At 42.3% G+C, this 21,094-nt stretch overlaps 1 protein-coding gene across 7 annotated transcripts in view; it reads right to left on the reverse strand.

Moving 5' to 3' along the window:
- Positions 1–21,094, reverse strand: part of pcdh19 (protocadherin 19) — a 58,324-nt gene that overhangs the window by 24,715 nt on the left and 12,515 nt on the right. For 4 of the 7 annotated variants that reach the window (XM_034093458.1, XM_034093455.1, XM_034093457.1 and 1 more), the window contains exon 3: positions 641–699. In XM_034093458.1, coding sequence (XP_033949349.1) covers positions 641–699 — 59 coding nt within the window. Of the gene's footprint in view, positions 1–639; positions 700–21,094 lie in introns of all 7 variants that reach the window. The other 3 variants (XM_071204609.1, XM_071204610.1, XM_071204608.1) reach the window with 1 other exon arrangement.

Here is a 21,094-nt window from a genome sequence, read left to right on the forward strand (position 1 = left end):
GCAGGTAAAAAGGAAGATATATTTTCCCAAGTGGGCTTGGTAACAAAACCCTGGCTGCAGGGAGTTATCATGTGACCCTAAACCCTGCATTCCCGTAACCCCCATCACATATCCTGTTTCAGGTAGACTGAAATACAAAGCACAATGAAAACATTTATACCACACTTCTTCCACCCGGTGAAAACAGAGAAGATAATTATTGACTAATCATGAAGCTATTCATGTTTTGAAAAACAGTGGCGGAAAAGCACTTGAGAAATCTCTTGAATATAATGTAATCATTGAGTAGTTGTTTTGAGTCTTACACTTATGCAATTCAAGCCACACGTGTTGCTAATAAACTGAATTACAGCCGAGTAATGAGGTTACCTGTAAATATGAGAATCATTATTGCTGATGCAGCTGCTGTGTGTAATCTAATAATCTGTGAGCGTGAGTTTCAACAAATGTCTACTAAACGCACTATGGAGTAATGCTATTTATCCCCAAATCTTATCCTCCCATTTCAATTACACTGAATGAGAAACATGCAAGAACACATGCAAGCTGCTGCAACGGCAGCGGTGCACTCATTAGATAAAAATAATTACAGATAACAATGGTAACGAGGTGCTGGTAACAATTCCTAATCAACACATACCTTTTAATGAGGTGGGCTCTGCTGTTCACGTAACTGGAGTCGATGGAATAATTCTCCGTCTGTAAAAAAACGAAGCAAAGGGGTGGGGGGGATGAGTGGGTGGGGTGGGGGTTGTGGTTGAGGGATGATGGGGGGCAAACAGAGAGAGGTACTTTTAATAATGGAAGCAACCAAAATAATGTTACTAGTAATTGGCTTTCAGTTGAAATGTTATTTTCCACAAAGGCCCCGGTGAGCAGCCTCGGCTTTCATAGGGCTGAATCCTATTCTCTTACAAAGCACACACACTGCGAGGCTGACTGGGAGTGGAGAGCCGAGGAGAGTGCTGCAGTGAGCCTCTCTTCTCCTCTTCACCCTCCCCGCTCTCCATCCCTTGCTCCCTCCCTCCGCTGCCGGTCAGCCCACCGTCTTTAAAATGGAGTCATTAGGGCGGACAGACTATCATGCAGACAGAGGGAGAAGAAAAGTTTCCCTTTCTTCTTTTCTGAACTCTTCACTTTTACCATGTTTGAGAAGACATTAATGTAGAAATATTACATAAATAACTCCAAGAGAAGTAGATGAAATTAAGAGGGTACCAGGGGAATTTTAACTCCACAATTGCAGATGAAAAGACGTTCTGAATATGCATACGATAGATCTCTGACCCACATTAGAGAACACAGTTCAAAGGCATCCTACATTCATTTTTTTCCAACATTTATTTAGCAAGGAGAATGTCTGACGAGTAAGAGCACATGGACAGAGGGGTGAGTGAACACTGAACAGGTACCCCTGCTGCGCCTGCCAAGCTTCTACTCACACTTGGTAAGATGTCAGGGGGCCAAAGGGTATCAAAGCCTCTCAAAGGACTTCCCCAGTCCTTCGAAAAGCCAGGACACGACCCTTTGGACAAAGTTTGATAAGATGCAGGTGTTTTCTACAGAAAGAAAGCAGAGCCTTCACTTAAAATTCCACGGCGCAGATACATCTTGCTGATAAAAAGAGCTTTGAGTCAATGGCTGAGGGAAGTCCGTAGTACCAATATCAAAGACCTGTTGAAAAAACAATCCTCTCTGATAAGAAAGGTTAATGCAGGCACTGAAGCAGTTGCTGATTATCAAGTGAGCTACACGTTTGACACGGGCCTGCTGTTGAGGTAGCAGCGGCCCCGCACAGCTGTCATACATGGTGACCAAACTGTGCCCACACTCTTCTCAGGAGATGTTAATGGGGTTGAACATTTTGAACTTTTCAGCTTCTCCGTGGAAATCAAACCGCAATGCCAAAGAATCTAAGCAGTGAGGACAACGGCACCGCGGAAATATCACACAGTAGTCGAAGTCTTCTCGAGTCTCTTTTGATATATATAATATTAAATACATGAATAAATAAAAGTGAAGACAGATCACAGCAGCCGATGTGTGATGTTTAGCTCTGGCAAATAGCTCACATGACCTGTTTGCAGCCTATGAAATATGTAAGAGCTATAATGCTACCAACGCATGTCTTTGTTTGTTTCGATTTGCGGTATTGATGCCATTTTCTGAACTTCAGAGACAACATATATGCTGTGCAGCATTATTATCCGACTGATGCTGACTCTGTTCCTGTCTCTTTAGTTGCTTTTAAAAAAAGTGTGTGTGTGTATCAGAGATAGTTATCTTTCAGTATTCTCAAAAGTGCATAGGTCTACCTTCAATCATTAGGGGATAATCTGTTGTTTGCCTTCTCACCTCCTAATTATTTTCCCATACAATGTGTATAACGATCAGCAACAATGCAAGGGCAGGCCTCTGTTCGGGGTTTGCTAAATTATGATGCAATATGTTTGCGCTGAAGGTTAGCACCATTCTGTCTCCCTTTACCATTTACCCCTTATTAAACTTTAACTCATTAATACAGAGAGGTTAAATCATGAAAAAGGAATTTAATTAACATTTTATTATTAGCTCTTAATTTGGAGCACACCATGTTTGTTCTCTTGTATTACCCTGACTCCTTTTGTTCCCGTTCAGCTTTACTCCATTAAATATCAAAAGGTAACGGCGGTGGCAACACACTGCAACTCAGATTTGTTATTAATTAATGATTAACACATTTTAATTCATTTATAAATCGCACCACATAAATGTGGTGTTTCATCAAAGATTAATATATTTCCATTAAAAGAATAATAGATATATACGCTTCTATTATTGATCAATAATGTGTATTAATAATGTTGTTATGCTATAGAAAACATGTGCTGTATGTGCCTGGAGTCCAATGGTCCCAGTGAGGAAGAATGAAACTGCCTCATCTTCTACATCTTCTGTGCATCCAGTGGGAGACTAATGCAAATGCAAGGCATGAGTAACGAGGGGAAAACTTCATTTAAAAGATAGAACATTTCTTGTGAATGTCACTCTGGCTTCAGCCTGTAATTGGTTTGGATGGCAGGTTGTGTGTAGGAACTACAAGCTATTCCAGTCCAGAAATGGAATTGTCCTCTCCATAATGCAATACCCTCTCAGGCTTTTTACATTGAGCTCTCCTAAGTGTGTGTAGTAGGTACGACCAAAAGGAGACTCTTCATATAGTATTCAAAATTGCTGCTTCCTCTACAGCTCACGTTCACCCCGGCAGCTGCTTGTTAATAAAGGGTTCAGTGGAGATAACCACATTTCCTCAATTGAGGAAACTGTCAGTGGAAATACAAAACTCCCAACATGTGAGTGTATAACCTTAGGCAATGGTGAGTCACTCAACAGAGCCTATTTTGAGGGAGAATCGGATGCATTAGTCCGTGCTTCCTGTAAAGAAATGTAATGTCTTCCCCCACATTTCTGACCAACCTCAAATTGGAGGACATGTCAATAAATCTTCCTGGGAGGTCAAGTTTCAGACAAGAGGATGAGTACTGCTTAACTACAGCGAGGATGCCACAAATGGCTACTTAATCAGGTTGGACAATGTGTTGTTGTGATCTGAGCGGCCCCAGTTTGGCGGCCAGAGTCACTCTATCCCCGTAATTATTGTTCCGTTTCATCTGGAGGACTGGAGGGAGGAATGTAGTCCCTGGTGTCGCCGGGTGAATGATAGGTAGTGTCAGGATGAGTGGGTAAGGGAGTGGAAAGAAAGAGAGGGTGAAGATGGGAGGAAATGGGTGAGACTTGACCTGCGGGAGACTTGTGGTCCAGCTGCTGCAGCCCAGTAGCTTTCCCCTTTTCACCCTTTGCTTCTTTCTCTCCAGTAAAACCGGAGGCACAGGGACGATGGGCTCGCTCCTCTGCGACTGAGAGGAAAAGCAATCTCCTCGCCTAGTTGCTGCCGTAAGATTTGATTTGCCTTCCTCCCAGCGTGACAATTGGTTCTGTAGTCTGGATGCAAGTGTATTCATTGTGTGGGGGCATGGGGAGCACCAGAGAGAAGAGGAGGGTGGGGAGTGAAGACACCAGTTGTTACACCAGTAAACACCCGACAAGTTCAGCAGATGTCACACAGATAGGAGAGAAAAAGAGAGAGAAAAACGTCACACAGCTGCCCTACTGTATGTATTATTGAGGCTGATACAGCACAGTATAACATTTGAACAGGGAAGCAAGCTGGAAAGATATAGACAGATGCAGCGACATGCACTGATAACATACTGTATTCAAAAAGGGATGCAGGATGATTCCATCAGCAATCTCTTTCTTAGTCAAGAATATAATTTAAAGTAGTTCTTTTACATTTACAGTTTAAAAAACAGACAGATAAGAAATCAGAATTCTGCAGTCTTTGCCAGGCTGTGTCTGCGACTGGAATAATGTCAGTTTACTAAAGTACAATAATAAACCTTGCTTGATACATGATTGATCTTAAGCAAAGTCATCATTTGACATTAACTGTATTCATCCAATATGATTTAAACTGCTTAAAAACAGAAGGTATGTAAGCAGGGTGGGGCGGGTTGTACCAGACTGTGTCTGGAAAAATTGAGCATCTAAGAGAAGAAAAATTGATTTCAGGAGTGAGTGTTTCATGTCTGTCATGGATGCTACCGTTTAATGTCCTCAATTTAGCTGACGAAAAACATCAAGCCGTGTTTGTTGTGGATACAAAATGCTCTTACTGCCACACTAAAATGCACAGTTTAAACATACAGAACAACAGACTAGACAGAATCAATTAAAATTGACAGATCGAATTTTGCTGCTTCATTCTGTGTTTGAGCAGTCTGAGGTTGTGCCTCAGTCGTCGTTTATTTTCTCTGCAACACGCTCATGGACTCCCTTCGGTCCCGGAAGGAAATGCTACACATAATGTGCCTTGTTATTGATATCCCATTGCTAAAGGGAGAGAGGAGGAGAAATATAGCCAGGGGGTTTACAGGGCAAGCCAGTTGCAATTAGAAAATAAAAAGGCTTTATTACCCAGCTAGGTTTGGCTGTGATAAAGTTTTAAGAGTAGTGATGAAAAGAAAGATAGAGGATGAAATTAGAGGAAAAACTCCACCGGATGAAAGATGGCCAGTGTCTTAAAGTGCCTTGTTATAGATGCATTTATTCCCCTCATGTAATGTTGCAGCACGGATGCAGAGTAGTGTGTGTGTGTGTGTGTGTGTGTGTGTGTGTGTGTGTGTGTGTGTGTGTGTGTGTGCGTGTGCGTGCATGCGTGCGTGTGTGTGTGTGTGTGTGTGTGTGTGTGTGTGTGTGTGTGTGTGTGTCTGTGTGTGTGTGTGTGTGTCTATGGGTGACTTTCTCATCCTATACACTTTGACTATGAAAAGAAATGCTACACTTTGAGCCTCTTGCACATTCACATTCGTGCACACACAGACTCTCTCTTTCTGCTTCCCCACAAAAGCACGGCTCCGCCAATCCCTGACTTGCAGGACTGAGCTGGCGCCCAACCACTCTGCCTCTGCGTCTGCACCCAGCAGCACCTCCAGGCAGCTCACATCCAGTCAGAGTGACACCCATGACGGAGACAGAGACCACCAAGGCACCTGCTGGGAGTGGGTTTATATTTTTGTCTATTATTATTTATGTGAGTATGAAGACATGCTCTTCGGCCCCTGAGCTGCCCTCCACCCCTCTGTCCTCCACCCCAACGACCATTATCAGGCCCTTCTTCCCGATTATAGAATTTCCCATAGATCCTCTGCCATCTGCTAGATTATAGATTCCCCTCTTCCTTTATAGAGGGCAGGGCCCCTAAGGGAGGATCAGTGGTAAAAAGGGTGAAAGAGTGCCTGAGGCACATCCATGGTTGTGGATGAGATTACATTTTCTATTTTCGCCTGCTGAAGGGGGCCTGCAGTGATGAATACAGAGAGTTGTTACCATTTAATATCAACTGGCTCCCCTGCAAACTCAAATTATACACAATCAATTGTGACAGAAGGCTACATGTGTGACAAATAACCTGCCACATTCTCTGCATCATTTCACTTCATCACCCATCAATTCACCCCAAACCCAGTAGCCCATTTGGGAATCAATCATGTTATGAAAGTGAGTGATTCTGTGCTGAAAAGGTTTTTAAATGCCCCCTTGCCCTGCTGTAGCTTGTACAATTCTGCAGCCTTTGTGAGTGGACGGAAATAAATACACTGGGTGAACTGAGGGCTTTTGTGGGGTCAATTGTATCCTTGACCACATCTGTTAGTGTTGTGTATTGTTTGAGCAAACTAAATAACAGCTCCTCAGGAACACAATGAAACAGATTTGAAAACACAACAGCACTTCCTGCTTGCACTTCCTCCTCGTTTTTCTTGTCTTACCGTGTGAAATCGAACAAACACTCATTCTGACCAAAACAATCACCCCCTGTCATAAAGGGATGCCAAAGTAGTAAAGCTATTGGTTGTTCCACCTGTGTTTCACCCCACATAGGAAACTGCAGAAGATATTGCGGCTGTCGTTCATTCTTAAAACAGAGACAATAGTCCAGACAAGTCTCCATGTCACTCAGGCCTACCGGCTCCACAGAAGTCCAGTTAGCGGAGATGTGATTAATTATACATACATTGATAGAAACAACATTCATTATTCATGAGCTTCTCAACGTCAAAGCTATTTCCCTCCCTTTCAGCATGATGAAAAGATTTTAAATAATAGGCCCCCTCTGCAGACGTCTGCATTCCAGCGGAGTCGGCTGACGCTAAAGAGGCTTAAGTCGAAGCTGTTGTCTTACCAGAGAATCACTGCTCAGGACCAACGTGTTTCAAACTGTTGGTGGCTGTGTGGGTTCCCGGGTCAGGGTTTTTGTTTTGTCTTTGTCTTTAAAGACAAGGCTGGTGCTTTTAAGCCTTTCAGATGGGAGTTATATGTCCACCAAGAATGAATAGGGGTGCAGATAAGGCTGGATAGAGTTTCATTTAACACCTGTTCCCGCTCAGGTCTGCGTGTGTTTCCAGACTTATTCTGTCTTCAAGTCAGAAAGAAAACCTGAGTCTTTCTATGAGATTACGATTCATGGTTTTACATAGTAAAACGGAAGGAGGGAGGAAAAATGTAGGCTGTTTCCTCAAAGAAATCGGCTTACTTTTCTTAAAGCCTGTGGAGCCTAATCAAACTCAAAAATCAGGCACTTCCCCTTTAGGCAAGTCTTGAGGGATTTTGTTTAATTTGGATGTCAGACTGAAAAGTTTTCACACTCTCTCATCCCATTACCCATTAATATGTGTATGGCGCCACAGGAGAGAGGTAGGTGGTGATGTTTGTGAACAGACTCCGGAAATGTTGAGTGTAACGTCTAATCCAGGTAGACTTTTTGTTTGCCGGACGCTGTGGGAATAAGCACTACAAACATATATTTTCCTTTAATTTGAAGGAGAGAATTACTAGATAGCAATTTATTTCTCTCAGTTATGCCCTATATTAACCTGTGTAGAGAGGAGGGGGGGGGGGGGCGGGGCGGGGCGCTGAATTAGTGCACTTGGAATTCCCAAGAGGTTTCTCCCACCTCCCCTGGGCAGGGACATAGAAATAAACATTCAGAGAGACTGCAGATTATGTAAACACATCCCTTTAAATGCTTACATGATAGCAGTGACTGAATAAACAGCTTAACTTTGAGTCACTTTTGAAATCAGTAAACTTAGTATTAATTTTTGATTAACTCAATACACATGAGGACGACAGAAATGGGGAATCTTTGAGGAAAGCTGATCCACTTGCACTCCACAACATGGTGGAGCACGACGCCTGCTACGTTTCCTCTCAGCAGCTTAAAGGTGGCTGCCAGTCACATCGGTGCTGCTAGAGTCTCCCTGCCCCCACTCCCTCGCTGTCTTACTCTCCCTCACTGTGACAAGGCATCTTTCCAGACATTTTAGTTGGATGGAGATTTGCAGCAACTCATTACAGACTGGGAGGCTCTGTGAGCGGATGCAGTCACTCGGAGATGGATTGAGTGGGTCTGTTTATTGACATGCCTTAATCTGACACTGGGTAAAGGGAATGAGTCACCGCCTCCAGATACACTACCACATTACAGCCACTCGGGCAAATAGGGAGGCAGCACCCAGGATACAAGTGGAACTTCATCAGCGCTCATTAATCCAACTACCCCAGGCCACTCGCTCAAACAAACCATGTTTACACTGCGTGTTGGCTGGATGGAGAGGTGATGGAGCTTGTCAAAGGGCATGTGTGCAGGTGCTCAGATCCGCAACGCACGCACGCACGCACACACACACACACACACACACACACACACACACACACACACACACACACACACACACACACACACACACACACACACACACACACACACACACACACACACACACACACACACACACACACACACACACACACACACACACACTAATGCGCATGCTGTCGCCAAACACATACCCCACACTCCTGGTCATCAAAAAGCTACCCGCCTACCTCAACCCTCTGAAAGCAATATCAGTGTACACCAGCTGCCTAAACTCAGTTGGTGCACTTTGTCTCGGAAATCCGAGAAGGGGGACAAATTAGGGGTGGATGAACGGGCCCCATGCCAAGGTACGTATCACAGAAAGGGGCTTTTTATTAAACAGATGGGCACACGAGATCTCTTTGCTCGCGTCACAACAAGGGTACTCCTATCAGTGATCCAGCCTAGTTAGCTTTTTGATCCAGTTTGCCTGCTCCAATGAGAAGCACATCTGGTGCTAATATTTGCGATGGTCTTTCTCGGCAGCTGTCAGCGGCGGGATTGACAGCAGAGTATTAGCTGCTCGCACATCACCACGGCATCTTTAAATCTAGCTTGTTAACAGGACGGTGACAGGCTGCCATCAGGGCACAGGCAGAACAAAACAACACACAACATTAAGTGGTCCGATGCCGCTTTGTGTTTGCTTTCCATTACACTGTTTAGTACTTTGTCTGAGAAATGTGGACATGTGAATCCTATATATCTTACATTTAACTGCAAATATACAACAACAAAAAACTGAAACCGCAGAAAAAAGAAAAATATGTGAGAAATGTGTTAGCCAAACAAAAATAAATCTTTCTTGAAAAAATGCTCAGATACAAAGTGGCAGAGGCAAAACAAGCAAAAGGGAATAAACACTGTGAGTCAGAGAGGGAATAACACAACAGGAATTTACAGTGAAAGCGACGTGTTACACAAACACACAAATACAGTCGCAGTGGGCCAGAAAGTGGGAGCGAGCCATGCTGTCGTCTCCGTCAGGGACAGGGAGCCGAGCAGCTTGAGAGCAGGGCCGGTGGAGAGGGGGCCAGATGCAGAGGGCTTGACCCACTCATTCGGTAGGGAGGGGGTTCTTTCGGCAGCTGAAACACACAGGGATTAGCTGCACTGATTTCATTTAATTTAATTTGTATTTGGGCTGTCTTTGGGGGCAAACATCGTTTTTCACTGCAGGGGGATATACAGGGTCGTGGAAAACAGCAACAGACGGTGAATCTCTCTGCCTCCCACCCCTGCCGTGGATTCACAGGGAAAGGCAAGGCACTGTATTCCCAGACCTCACACACATAGGAGCACATACCGCCTTTCCCCCCTAATTATGTATATATTATGAAGTCAAATTGTTCCAATTGAAATGCATCTTCAACCCTGCATCCACCTTTCACAGCTTGAATTCTTTAAATGAAGAGCTTGAATCCTTTTGTTCTGCCACCATGAACCACATGTAGTAATTTTCCTGCTCATCAAAGCTATGCTCTGTGTACTTGTGTGTCTCCGTTTGTGTGTGTGCATGTTGCAAACACACACACTAAGCCGTTATCTACCAAGAACATATCTTAGGGGTGGATGTTTATCTGTGCTGATGCAGATTGGAGTTCTCTTTGTCTCAGTGCAGTGGTACATACTATTATTATTGTTTTTTTTCATGGTTTATTTCTCCTAGGCTGATATCCTATCGTGGAAAAATCCTTTTAGTTACCGCCAGGCATCTAATGTGCTTTTACTTGTAATCTTGGAATTCAATAAGTGAAAAGAAGAGGAAGAAATCTGTGCACAATCAAATAATTCAAATCTCCATTGTATTGTGCAGAACATGACTTCCACTGTTAAGCAGAGGAAGAAAACAACCTAGAGAGGGAGTACCCAACATGCCTCCTCACAATTTACAATAGCTCTGTGGACAAATAGGGCATCAATTCTGCTGTAGCCAAAGCCTGCAGTCGTGTGAAAGCTCAATTTCCGGGTCTGCAGGTGACACAGTCTGAGCGACAGCTAATGTTGCATCCACTGGGAAAAGTCGTTTTATCGCAAATAAATCCCAAAAATATGTGTGAGCTACAAAAGCATTGCATTGTTTCTGCTAGAAAGGACTGTGCTGCAGGAGTCTGCTCAAGACTATCAGGCACTCAGTAGTAATCGTTTCTTTCCCTCTCTCCCCCAGCCCCTATCAAAAGATGTTACTGTGTAAAATGTCAAAGAAAAAAAAACCCGAAGTAATCTCCTTCTCCTTTTTGATCGCAAGTGGAATAATTGGAACCCTCTTAGGCTCATTACACGAGTTGCCCGCCAGCCAAAAGACAGCTCCAACTGCCCTTCTCCATTCATGTTGGCGTTTTGAAAAATATCACGTCTTCTAGTAACAACTCTTTATGAGATGCAATGACGAGAGGTCCTGGTACCTACACTTCGGGTAATCCCACAATGCCTTTGAAAATATATCTTTCAACTACCACTGCCAAACACCGATTCAGGGGAAACAGCAACAGCACCGTAAAAATGTCATTATGCATATTGCACAGCGCCTCTCACCCTGGTGCTTTTTGGACTATGCGGTTCTTCTCAATTACATTAGGTATTGCATATGTGCTAATTTGGACTCCTAATACTAATAACCTCGTCTTCATTGTTATTACAACTATGCTTGTAATTATTGTGGCTCTAATTACTATTACTGTATTACCCAAATTAACCTTATTCTGGGTTTAGATCACCCGCACTGACGGTAGCCAAGACATGTCTATGAAGAATGGCACCAATGTCCCTTCAGATAAATCCGGTATAATTAGCTATGTGCCTTACAGGGCCTGTGTGATGGTAATAATTAGAGCTACTGTAGCAAAGGTCATGCAAAACAATTTAGAGAGGATGCTGGCTGCATGGCTAATAGGAAGAGAGGGGGAGCGATAAGAGGGGGGGGGGAGCTCTCATGAGTTGGAGACTCTTCTCCTTTTCCATCTTTCAGAGAAGGAAGATGAATTCTTGTTACTTTCCCTCTGCATTTTGTAACCAATGCTCTCAAAATAATAGAAATTGAAATCCCATTTTAATGGCAAGTAGAGTCCACGCTAACGTAGTTAAAATGGATCCATGATTAGATTTGAGGAAAGTGCTACAGGGTGTATCTGTGAACTGGAATCAGCTGAGATTGATCGCTGCCTCCGAGGTGCGATAGATGCCCCGTCACCCTGCTGTTTCATCTGTTCATTATCTCAGGTTTAATGTGTATAACACCCTCAGTTATCATTATTAATTGTGAGAAAGACAGAGCGATGTATTGCTTCACCTAGGTGCACAGGTTAATGAGCTGAGTCAAAAATGTTGACACCGAGGTAAACAAGTGCTCACACACACACACAAGTACTTCTATTTCTACGCTCCCCCCATGTGGCTCGACTCTCTCTGTGACTCCCAGTCTGCCCGTGATGAGAGCGCAGGGTTCCCAGCCCGGATCCACAGGGAATTCACTCGGCTCCCTCACCTCCCCAGCGTCACACCCAGATGAGATAAATAACAGACTCACTCTTAAATATAGCAACTCAAACAACATATATGTGTCCTAGATTGGTCTCTATTCCCTGTTGTAACACTAACCCTGATGCCCCCACCCCCCAGAATCTAACAACAGTTCATTAGCAGCGAGTGTTAAAAACAGCAGTAGATTGGTAGGGTGAACCATTTCTGGAACTCCTGTCTCTGTTTGTCGATATCAGTGTAAGGTTATTTAATAAAATGGAAGTACTTAACATTACTGTTTTATATGTTTGCATGTGTTTGCCTGGCCTCTGGGCAGCAATGGTTTGCATTAATTTCACTGAAGCATTAAGGAATAGTTCGACATTTTAGGACACTTATTCAATTTCTTCCAGACTTCACTGAGATGATTGATAACGACTTCAAACAGTCAAGTTAAAAAAAACAGCCGACTAATAAACTAGAAACTAAAAACCTGAAGTGTAAAAACAACAAGTTGTGGTTTAAGGGTGAGTTTGTGGCCAGAGGCAGTGTAACCTGGAGTCTCCGCTGATAGCCGAGCAACAACAACAAAATGACAAAATATTCATTTAAATTAATTAATGCTGGACGATACTATGAGGCTTTAATGGGTATTTTATTTCAGTGGTTTTCAGAGATGGTCCATTTGCTGTCTAGTATTCCTATTTGGAGAACATTGATGGAAATATTGCTGAATAAATACAAACTGCAGGTTTTTCCAAGGGTCTCAGATCAAATTTTCTCCGCAACAAAGGCTGGAGCCGTGGTGTCAAACAGTTCATAAATGTCTGTGTGAAAATGATTAAAGTCAACAAGCATAAAGTGCTGCAGGACATCTGATTTAGCTGCTCCATTCTGTTAGACTCAACTTACTGATGAAAATCACTGGCGTGGGAGCGCAGGCATGTGCTCAGATCCATATGCCTTTGTGACTGCCGGGGTTTAAAAAACATAAATTGTGATTATCAATGATCTCAGTCGTCAGATGCCTAATCTCTGACTCATATCCGCACCGGCCACGTTGAGTGATGATGAACCGTCCTCCCCCACATCTGAAGTCCCAAACAAGTGTTGAGGGAAGCAGTGATAATCAGGTCCTTATCCTTTTAAAGACACTCCCGTAATCCAACAGTGGTGGGGGGAGGGAGGGAGGGAGGGGGCTTCAGCTTTAAGGGATTTAGTCTGGATTATAGCTAGTCCTCCAAATTAAACCAAAAGTCAGCTTTCTGAAGTTGCTCATGCAAGCTGGCGACTGGCTTGTTACCAGCATTACTAACAAGGCAAACGATGGCGGTCTATAATTAGAAAATGCTCTCATTCAGCTATCCGGACAAAACACGTTCGTTATTTGGAAGCAAAACCCGACCTGTCCTCACCTAAACTCAATAGTTGGCCTTTCTCTCCCCTTTCACTTCCCTGCTGACCTCCTGTGACTGCACTCAAAATGTCTTCCGTGCCGTGTACCTGACAGTCGCTGCCAACCAGCTTATCCACAGACAAGCTTCTCAGCCCGGGCAAGGCTGCTCTGTCCCCACTGATGCAGCTTCCCATAGCAAAACAAGGCCAAATCTGGGGCTTAGAGGCTAAAATAATCATTACTGGGTAGCGAACAAATGAAAAGTCAGAACACCAACTCCCATGCCTGTCGTCCCCCGCCACTCTTGGTATTTTGTCTGCTGGGTCATTTTTTTTATAGGGTGCCTTTGGTGTCCCCAGTACAAAATATGTTGTTTTTTGTCTAAATCTGGACAAATACTAATTACATTTAGTTTTTAATGTGTGTTCAATTGTTAATTTATTATTAATACAATGATATGCACATCTAAGTTTTTTTATTTTATTTTAAAAGCTTTGGTTAAAGGGATATCGAGGAGTTTTTCCATGTCCCCACTGCTGGTCATTCAACTTAGATCTAAAATATAGCTATTAAAAACAAATTAATTTATAAATATGTTATTATTATTTTATTTAACTAGTCAAAATCTATGTAATCAAATGATGTTTTTATTCAAATTGTAAAAAAATAAAGTAAAAAAATAAGGTTTAATGTTCGTCCCCGCTGGTCGCTGTCCACCCTGTTGAGCTGTGTATCTGTCCCTTTAAAAAAAATACATATTTATCAGTGACATCACACCTGAATGAACTTAGATGACACCAGAGGTGGGAAATTCAACTGAGGTTAGCTGTGTGGGTTTCTACTGCTCTTACAACTGATTTGGATGTTTCTGTCAATTTTGTTTGATGTGTTTGAACATAACATGTCCAACCTGTTAGGCCTAAGTATGAAGGATATTAATCGAAATCTATTATTTTAAAAAGTTTCTTTAAAAAGTGATTGATTCCTCATAAAGTATCCAAGGTCATGCTAGCAAATATGCTAACACAGGCAGGGTAAAGGCTAACTTTAGCTCAAAATGTCCACCCTGTTAGTGTCCACCCTGTTAGGCTTATTCAACTAACAGGGTGGACAACATCCTAACAGGGTGGACATTTAAGTATTGTTTACTTATTACAACATGTGTTAATATTATATTAATATTATTTATTGTTATATTATTATATTACAATTATAACATTATAATACTGTTTTTATAATATAATAAATGATCACCACCATTAGATCTATAGGCACAACACAAACTGCTGCAAAAAATCCTAGGGAAACACTGATGGGTATATTATCTAGTATATTATGTACACAAGGATTATAGGTATAGTACTTAAAGTAATGGCATGCATTTGTATAGGAATGGCACCCCTGATAAGTGCAGCTGAATCACAGCGGTACTACAGAGCACGCCGTGATGCTGACCCAGAGAGAAGACTGCAATACCTTGAAAAAGAGAGAGAGAAATGGAGGAGGGACAGAGAGAAAGGCATAAAGATGGGTATTAATGAGGTCTGTGAGAGGGAGAAAAGGGCAAAAAGGAAGAAATGGAGGGGGGCAAAGAAAGCCGCGAGGGCCAACGTTTCCAGAGCCAGGGATTCCCTCAGCACTCCCCCTGCAACTCCCGAGAGTCAGTCAGAACCAGAACCAGGGCCTTCAAGGTTAGTGCAAGTTTATAGGAAATGTACTCGGCATATGGAACACAATACACAGTTTTTAACACTTTTTGAGCTGTTTATAAGGACTTATTATGTTTGCTTTCACTGTGTGTGTGTTTGTGTTTAGGCAGCGCCTTCAAGGGGAAAAGAGGGCAATAAATGGAAGGAGAAGACTCCAACATGAGCTAGCCTTTTTAAAGGCCAAGCTGGATAGAGAGATAAGAAAGAAAGAAAAGTATAAAAAAAGATTTTTACGGTGTAAGAAAAGCTCCTCATCCCCACGTGCATTGGGGGGATGCTACATGATCAGAGGGTTTCTCCACATGTTCGTAAGAGCCTTATTCAGTCTGCCCTAGTTGCGGACATAGCTCAAACATAGCTCAAACATACAAAGCCTCAAGAAGAGAAAGGGTGAAGCAAACAATAGCCAAAGTGGCATGTGGTAGGCTATTAAAAAAGTACAGACTGCAGTCATTTGCATTCAGGGCTCTTGGATTCTCCAAGAAGAGGGGGATGTTCGACAGGGATGCAGACCGTAATACTTTTCAGAGGAAGAAGAGTTCAAGGAGTCTAGAAAGTAAAGCCAGTAGCCTATCCATACCTTCTTTCTTTCGTGATGACGTGAGTCGTATGACAACTGGGCGCAAGCAGACCATCACAGTGAGGAAGAAGAAGATGCAGAAGCGACTGCTTTCTGACACACTCAAGAACCTTCACAGGAAATGTGGATCCGAAAACTCAGACAACGTCTTTTGTCTTTTTTGTGCATGTCGGCCATTTTGGGTTGTGGCCCCTACTGATGCTGATCGGGCCACGTGCCAGTGTAAAACCCATGAAAACCTCCAGTTCATGGCTGACACCCTCTACAGCCATGGGATTGTCGTCTCCAAGAATATTGAGGAGATGGTTGACCGCACTGTCTGTGCCACATAAATGAAAGCTTGCGCCTATGGTGATTGTGTAGAGTGCCGTCTCACCACTCACCCAAACCTTAAATCAGCCACAGAGGAAATTGTACAAGTTGTATAATGGTCTACTGAAAGGACAGGTGAGGAAGAGAGGAAGACCATTACGCTTAAAAAAGAGGTCCAGAGCACTGAATCAGACCTGGTCAGCAAATTTCAAGAGAATCTATTCAAATTCCGTAAGCACCTTTTTAACATCAGGTGGCAATACAGTGCTTACAGACAGCTACGGGAAAGCCAACGAGTGCTTAATCCACATCGATTTCAGCGAGAATTACTCAACGAGTTACAAAAATGTACACTTTAAAAAATTACACTTTAAAATTATAGGGCCTGGAGAGAAGGTCCTGAAGGCCCTGACAGACTTCCACTGGTGTCCACCCTGTTAGACGTATGTCCACCCTGTTATGTTGGTATTTTTCGAGCATAGTTTAATGAAAATATCAAATATCAAGTGTATATTTGTACTTTTATAAAGAAATGAGAGAGGTTGATTATATATTCTAGAAATTTTTCGTAATTCTTATTGTATTTAAGTTTTCTCATGAAAAACAGTGGAAAAATATGCCACGTTGTCATAATCTACACTTGTTTTTCTCAATATATACTACTTAAAACTAATTGGGTATGAAATATATATCTAATTAGAGTTAGGGACATACAACTCTTGTTAAAAAGTCACTTTAATTGTAAGAATGCACTGAAAACTCATTTAAGCAGTTATGTGTATGTCCTTAACAGGGTGGACATATCCCGGGTGTCATGTGTTGTTAATATATCTATATATATATAAAGATTTAGGTGCCTGAGCTTGACCAACATGTTTTTTAGCAAATTAGATATGTCCTTTATAGAATAGAACATAAAAAAGTAGGTAAATCAACTATTTATTTCACCCAACTTGTGAAGTCCAAAATGACCCTGCTGTCCTATCGCACACAAACAAAAAGAGGGCAGCAACATTAACATTTAGGATGGGCCACATTTCGCCTAATGCTGAAAACGCAGAAAACAAATCAAAGCTAAAACCGGATTCTCTTTTTTCTGGAATATAAAATGTATTCAAGGAGAAAATACATTTATGCTACAATATTTGGAGAAAAATATCAACATTTAGGGAATACAGTGATTTACTGAAGATGTGAAAATGGATACCACTCAATATGAAGCTGGAGCTAAAATAAAGGTTAGCTTAGCCTAGCAGTATGACTCAAGGCAAGGGGAAAGAGCTCAAATGAATGTCAAAAAGGAACAAAAGCAGCGTCTCTTAAGCTCACTCATGAACCCAGTATGTGTTATTCCTTTAATTTGTGAAAAAATATTTCCAAAAGTAATGATATATATGTATCCTTTTTCCATTCTGAACCAGAAACTAACTGTCAAACGTTTATTTTAAGTGAATATGTAAACATTGTGGGAAGCTTATCGTTTCCCTATGCTTTGTGCAAAGCTAGGCTATACATATCACAGAGCAACTTTCTCATTAACTTCTTCCCATCAAAAAATGAAGCCTCATTCCTAAATAGGACATTTCTCAATGTTGATATATTCATTTAGAGAATTGTTTTACTTGACAATGTGTTCGTCTTACTATATGTTGATGCATTACCATCATCAGAGCCTGCTTTGATGTAACAACCCCTGAACTACAAAGGGCACTGGGCAGCTCCATCGTGACCCTCCTGCCGTGCTCCCTGACAGCGCAGTCAACCTCTCTTATTTCAGCACAACGATTATAAGCAGTCCTGCTTTTGAGAAATATTCATACTCTGCCTTCCCTTCTCAGTGGCTCACCACAATACTAAACTGGGAACAGCTCTGAAAAAGACAGCATGCAGGTACAGGAGAGTCATCTTGAACCAAGGAGGTTACTGGGGAAAGTAGTGCACTCGGAGCAGTCTGGCACAGGCCAAGTGCCTTTCATTCATTAACTGGGCTGTCTATGCTGTGGTATGTCAAATGGTGGACGTGAGGGGAAAGTAAAAACTGACATCCGATTGTGCTCCACAGCCAGACATTGACTGATCCCTGAATATTGTTTCCTGAGCACAAAGAGGCGGGCAAAGTCGTTGTCAATTCCTTTGCAAGGCAATCATAACTATTATCATTATTAGTGTTTTTATCCTCCAAGCTCATCCCGAAGTGGATACCTAATCTATTCCTTGGCACACATCCTTGTCTTTCCAACTTGACCTGGTATCACTTGAGCAAATAAATGGTTTCCCGCCTCCCAAGAAACTAGATATGGGCGTAAATAATAGGCCAGGGCCTTTTCTGAAAAGCCCTAATCCCAGAAAAAACAAACCCGAATGAAACGGGCCCATCTGAATTGCTTTCAGGAAAACTAGATAATCAAAATGCAAAACAGCCTTTGATATAAAAATAAGCCGACTTCTTACAACAAATCCCCTACACCTAACATCAGCAAATTCTCCTCCTGAACTTTTATTTGTATGCTGTGTTTGGGTTTTTAATGTAATCACACTGCACAGGGCGCTCCATCAATGAGCTATTCTGATTTATGTCAGCCCGAATCAGACTGACTGCTTAGAGCTTTACAGACATCATGAATGAGAAAAGGAGCCACACATTGAACACATTAGGGGTCCCGCCATCTCCTCAGACAGGGGGACAATGGGAAGGGGAGCAGAGATAAAGCAGGGGGATAACAGGGGTGAAGGAATGGTTGATGCTGATCTAGCAGAGAGAAGGGGGAGAATAGGAGAAAAGAAAAGAAGAGGCCCAAGACACTGGCCACACAGGGCAGGGGGAACGCTGGGCCTGCGAGAGGCCTATACTCGGTCATAGCCCATTAGGCTGGCTGGGTGAAAATGCTACAGCTCATTACATGCTCTGCCTCAGTTCTGTGGATGAACAATGCACAATTACGCTACCCTGCTGCTCTCCTACCCATACCGCTGCACGGCTCTGAGGCGGCCGATATTGCTGCTATAGCGGCTCGCCTGCCAACAGCCTCTGTGCTCATCAAACATCCCATACATGCACTTCCTAATGCGCATCCAGGTTTATGTCTAGAGACAAAGGTGCTGCATGAATTTACTGAAATGAAAGGAGGGCAGAAACAGGAAAGACTGCTCAACCACTGGAGCGAACAAAGCAAAGGTATAATGCTGCGGTTTTGTGTGTAATACAATAATGTTTGCTCCCTTTTGTCTGCTCTGCTTTCTTGAAATACTTTGAAAATGGTCGGCATGTCACAAAGGGATTCTTTTGTCTCCAGCTGAATTAAGTTACACTCGATGTTGCAATTATTGTAAAGCCAGTGTCTGACATACAGATCCAAACATAACAAAAATACAGTAAAGTATAAGCAGGCGACATTGAAGTATCGTGACACTATCTGCAATGCAGTGGATAACTAAGCTCGGGATTGTTATGTCCACCAGCAAATTGGTCCAAGTCTTCCTCCTTTCCATTATACAATTATGCATGCAGAAGTTGACATTTAATCTGATGGGGGAAATGCTAACTAACATCGTCCTGGCTCCTCTTTGTTTTAGGCAAAAAACAGGACACTTGGAAAGGTCATTCTTCCCTGGTGTCATAGCTGGCTGCTTGGAAAAGTTTCCTTTCACAGCTAGTATTGTTACGATCCACAGAATCCCAACCCCCCCCCCCTCAGAATTTCCCTGTCATTCAAATGGCATCAGCCTCAAGCCCTGGGAACTTAACAATGTGGCAACACGTCTGCTAACCCGAGGTTCAACTAAAACAGGACAGTCAAAAAAGACTGATACCGATGAATTTTAATATCTTTTCTCCCTGCACATTTGGATGAAATTAGTTTTCACTTCATGCACAACCAGTGCTAGTTTTACACTTGGTTGGGTTTTTATTTTTTCACTCAAATCATAATGGTCATTAACAGGGAATTGTAATTACTTTTTATTCACTTTGTTTACTGGTAGAAAACATTCTGGTGTTGTTGTTCCACGACACATCAGAACAAAAGAAATGATAATTTCCCCAAAGAGCAGGTTGATTGTGAGTCCCTTGTTATTCTTATCTGTGAGGAACGATGAGGTCGATGTTTCCTTTCACTGCATGCCAACACACACTGTACAAATGATTTTGTTTTAATATGTCTGAGCTAGAGGGACAAAGGCGGGCACATTCGTCTTGACATACAGTGGATACGACAGAACAAATAGTGTTCCACGGCAAATAGATTTCACTCCTGGCCATAACAAGTCTTAGGGCTTCTGCTTTTAAACATGACCTTTTCTATCCTACAGTATAATAATGTAACTTCAGCCATTATCAACTACAGCACAATCTGCATCAATCAGATATGGGGTTATTTTTTTATTCTCCTGTAGCTTTCCCTTGTCATGGCTCTTCCTGAGACTTTTTTTTTCACGATTAGATTAGTTTTGCTTGACATTAAAAACGGTCGGGTTTGACACTAAAACTTGGCAAGAAAATGTGAGGAAGGCTTTGTGTGCTCACTTCAAAATGTCTTAATAAATCCATTTTCTTGAGGGTAAATTGTCACACGTTAGCTCCCTCTGTGTTGGGACTTGGATTTCCATGACAGAAAACAGAAAACAGAATGCTGCATATTTGTGTCTGAGAGTTTAATTTGAGAAATAAAAAAACACTGCTGCAGGAAACTCATTTAAATGGGTAATTACGTCCATGCAGCATTGCTTGCAGGGCTTAACAAGGTGCGTAATGATGTCCCCTTCCCCAGCGATAAACATCATCACTATGTCCATTTCCTTCACTCTATTTAGCGTGTGAACCCATCAACCCATAAGCCCAATGCCATTATAACCCTCTTTGCATTAACGTACGTCTCCAGTCGAAATCTTTTAACATAAATTGTTGAAGGACTAATGCCTTTATGTGCCTATCTGTGGCTCCACAAAGAAAATCCTATTCCTTTGATGTTTAAAATTCATTCACAAAAGTGAATGCTTGCCACATGATAGAGCTTTTAAAGTCATTTCTAATATATGTTCCTTCTCTCGTCTTGAACCAAGTCAAATCGTTTTGAGAGATGGATTATCAGGTTGATTAGTGCCATATGATTTTAGAAGAAGAAGAAGAAGAAGAAGAAGAAGAAGAAGAAGAAGAAGAAGAAGAAGAAGAAGAAGAAGAAGAAGAAGAAGAAGAAGAAGAAGAAGAAGAAGAAGAAGAAGATTCAACTTATTGTCATGACGTAGTACAGGTACTATGTAACAAAACGGATTCTCTGCATTTGACCCATCCTAGTGTTAGGAGCAGTGGGCTGCCATTATGTACGGCGCCTGGCGCACTCTTA

The sequence above is a fragment of the Pseudochaenichthys georgianus genome, chromosome 10 (assembly GCF_902827115.2).
Source record: "Pseudochaenichthys georgianus chromosome 10, fPseGeo1.2, whole genome shotgun sequence".
Taxonomy (NCBI): Eukaryota; Metazoa; Chordata; class Actinopteri; order Perciformes; family Channichthyidae; genus Pseudochaenichthys; species Pseudochaenichthys georgianus.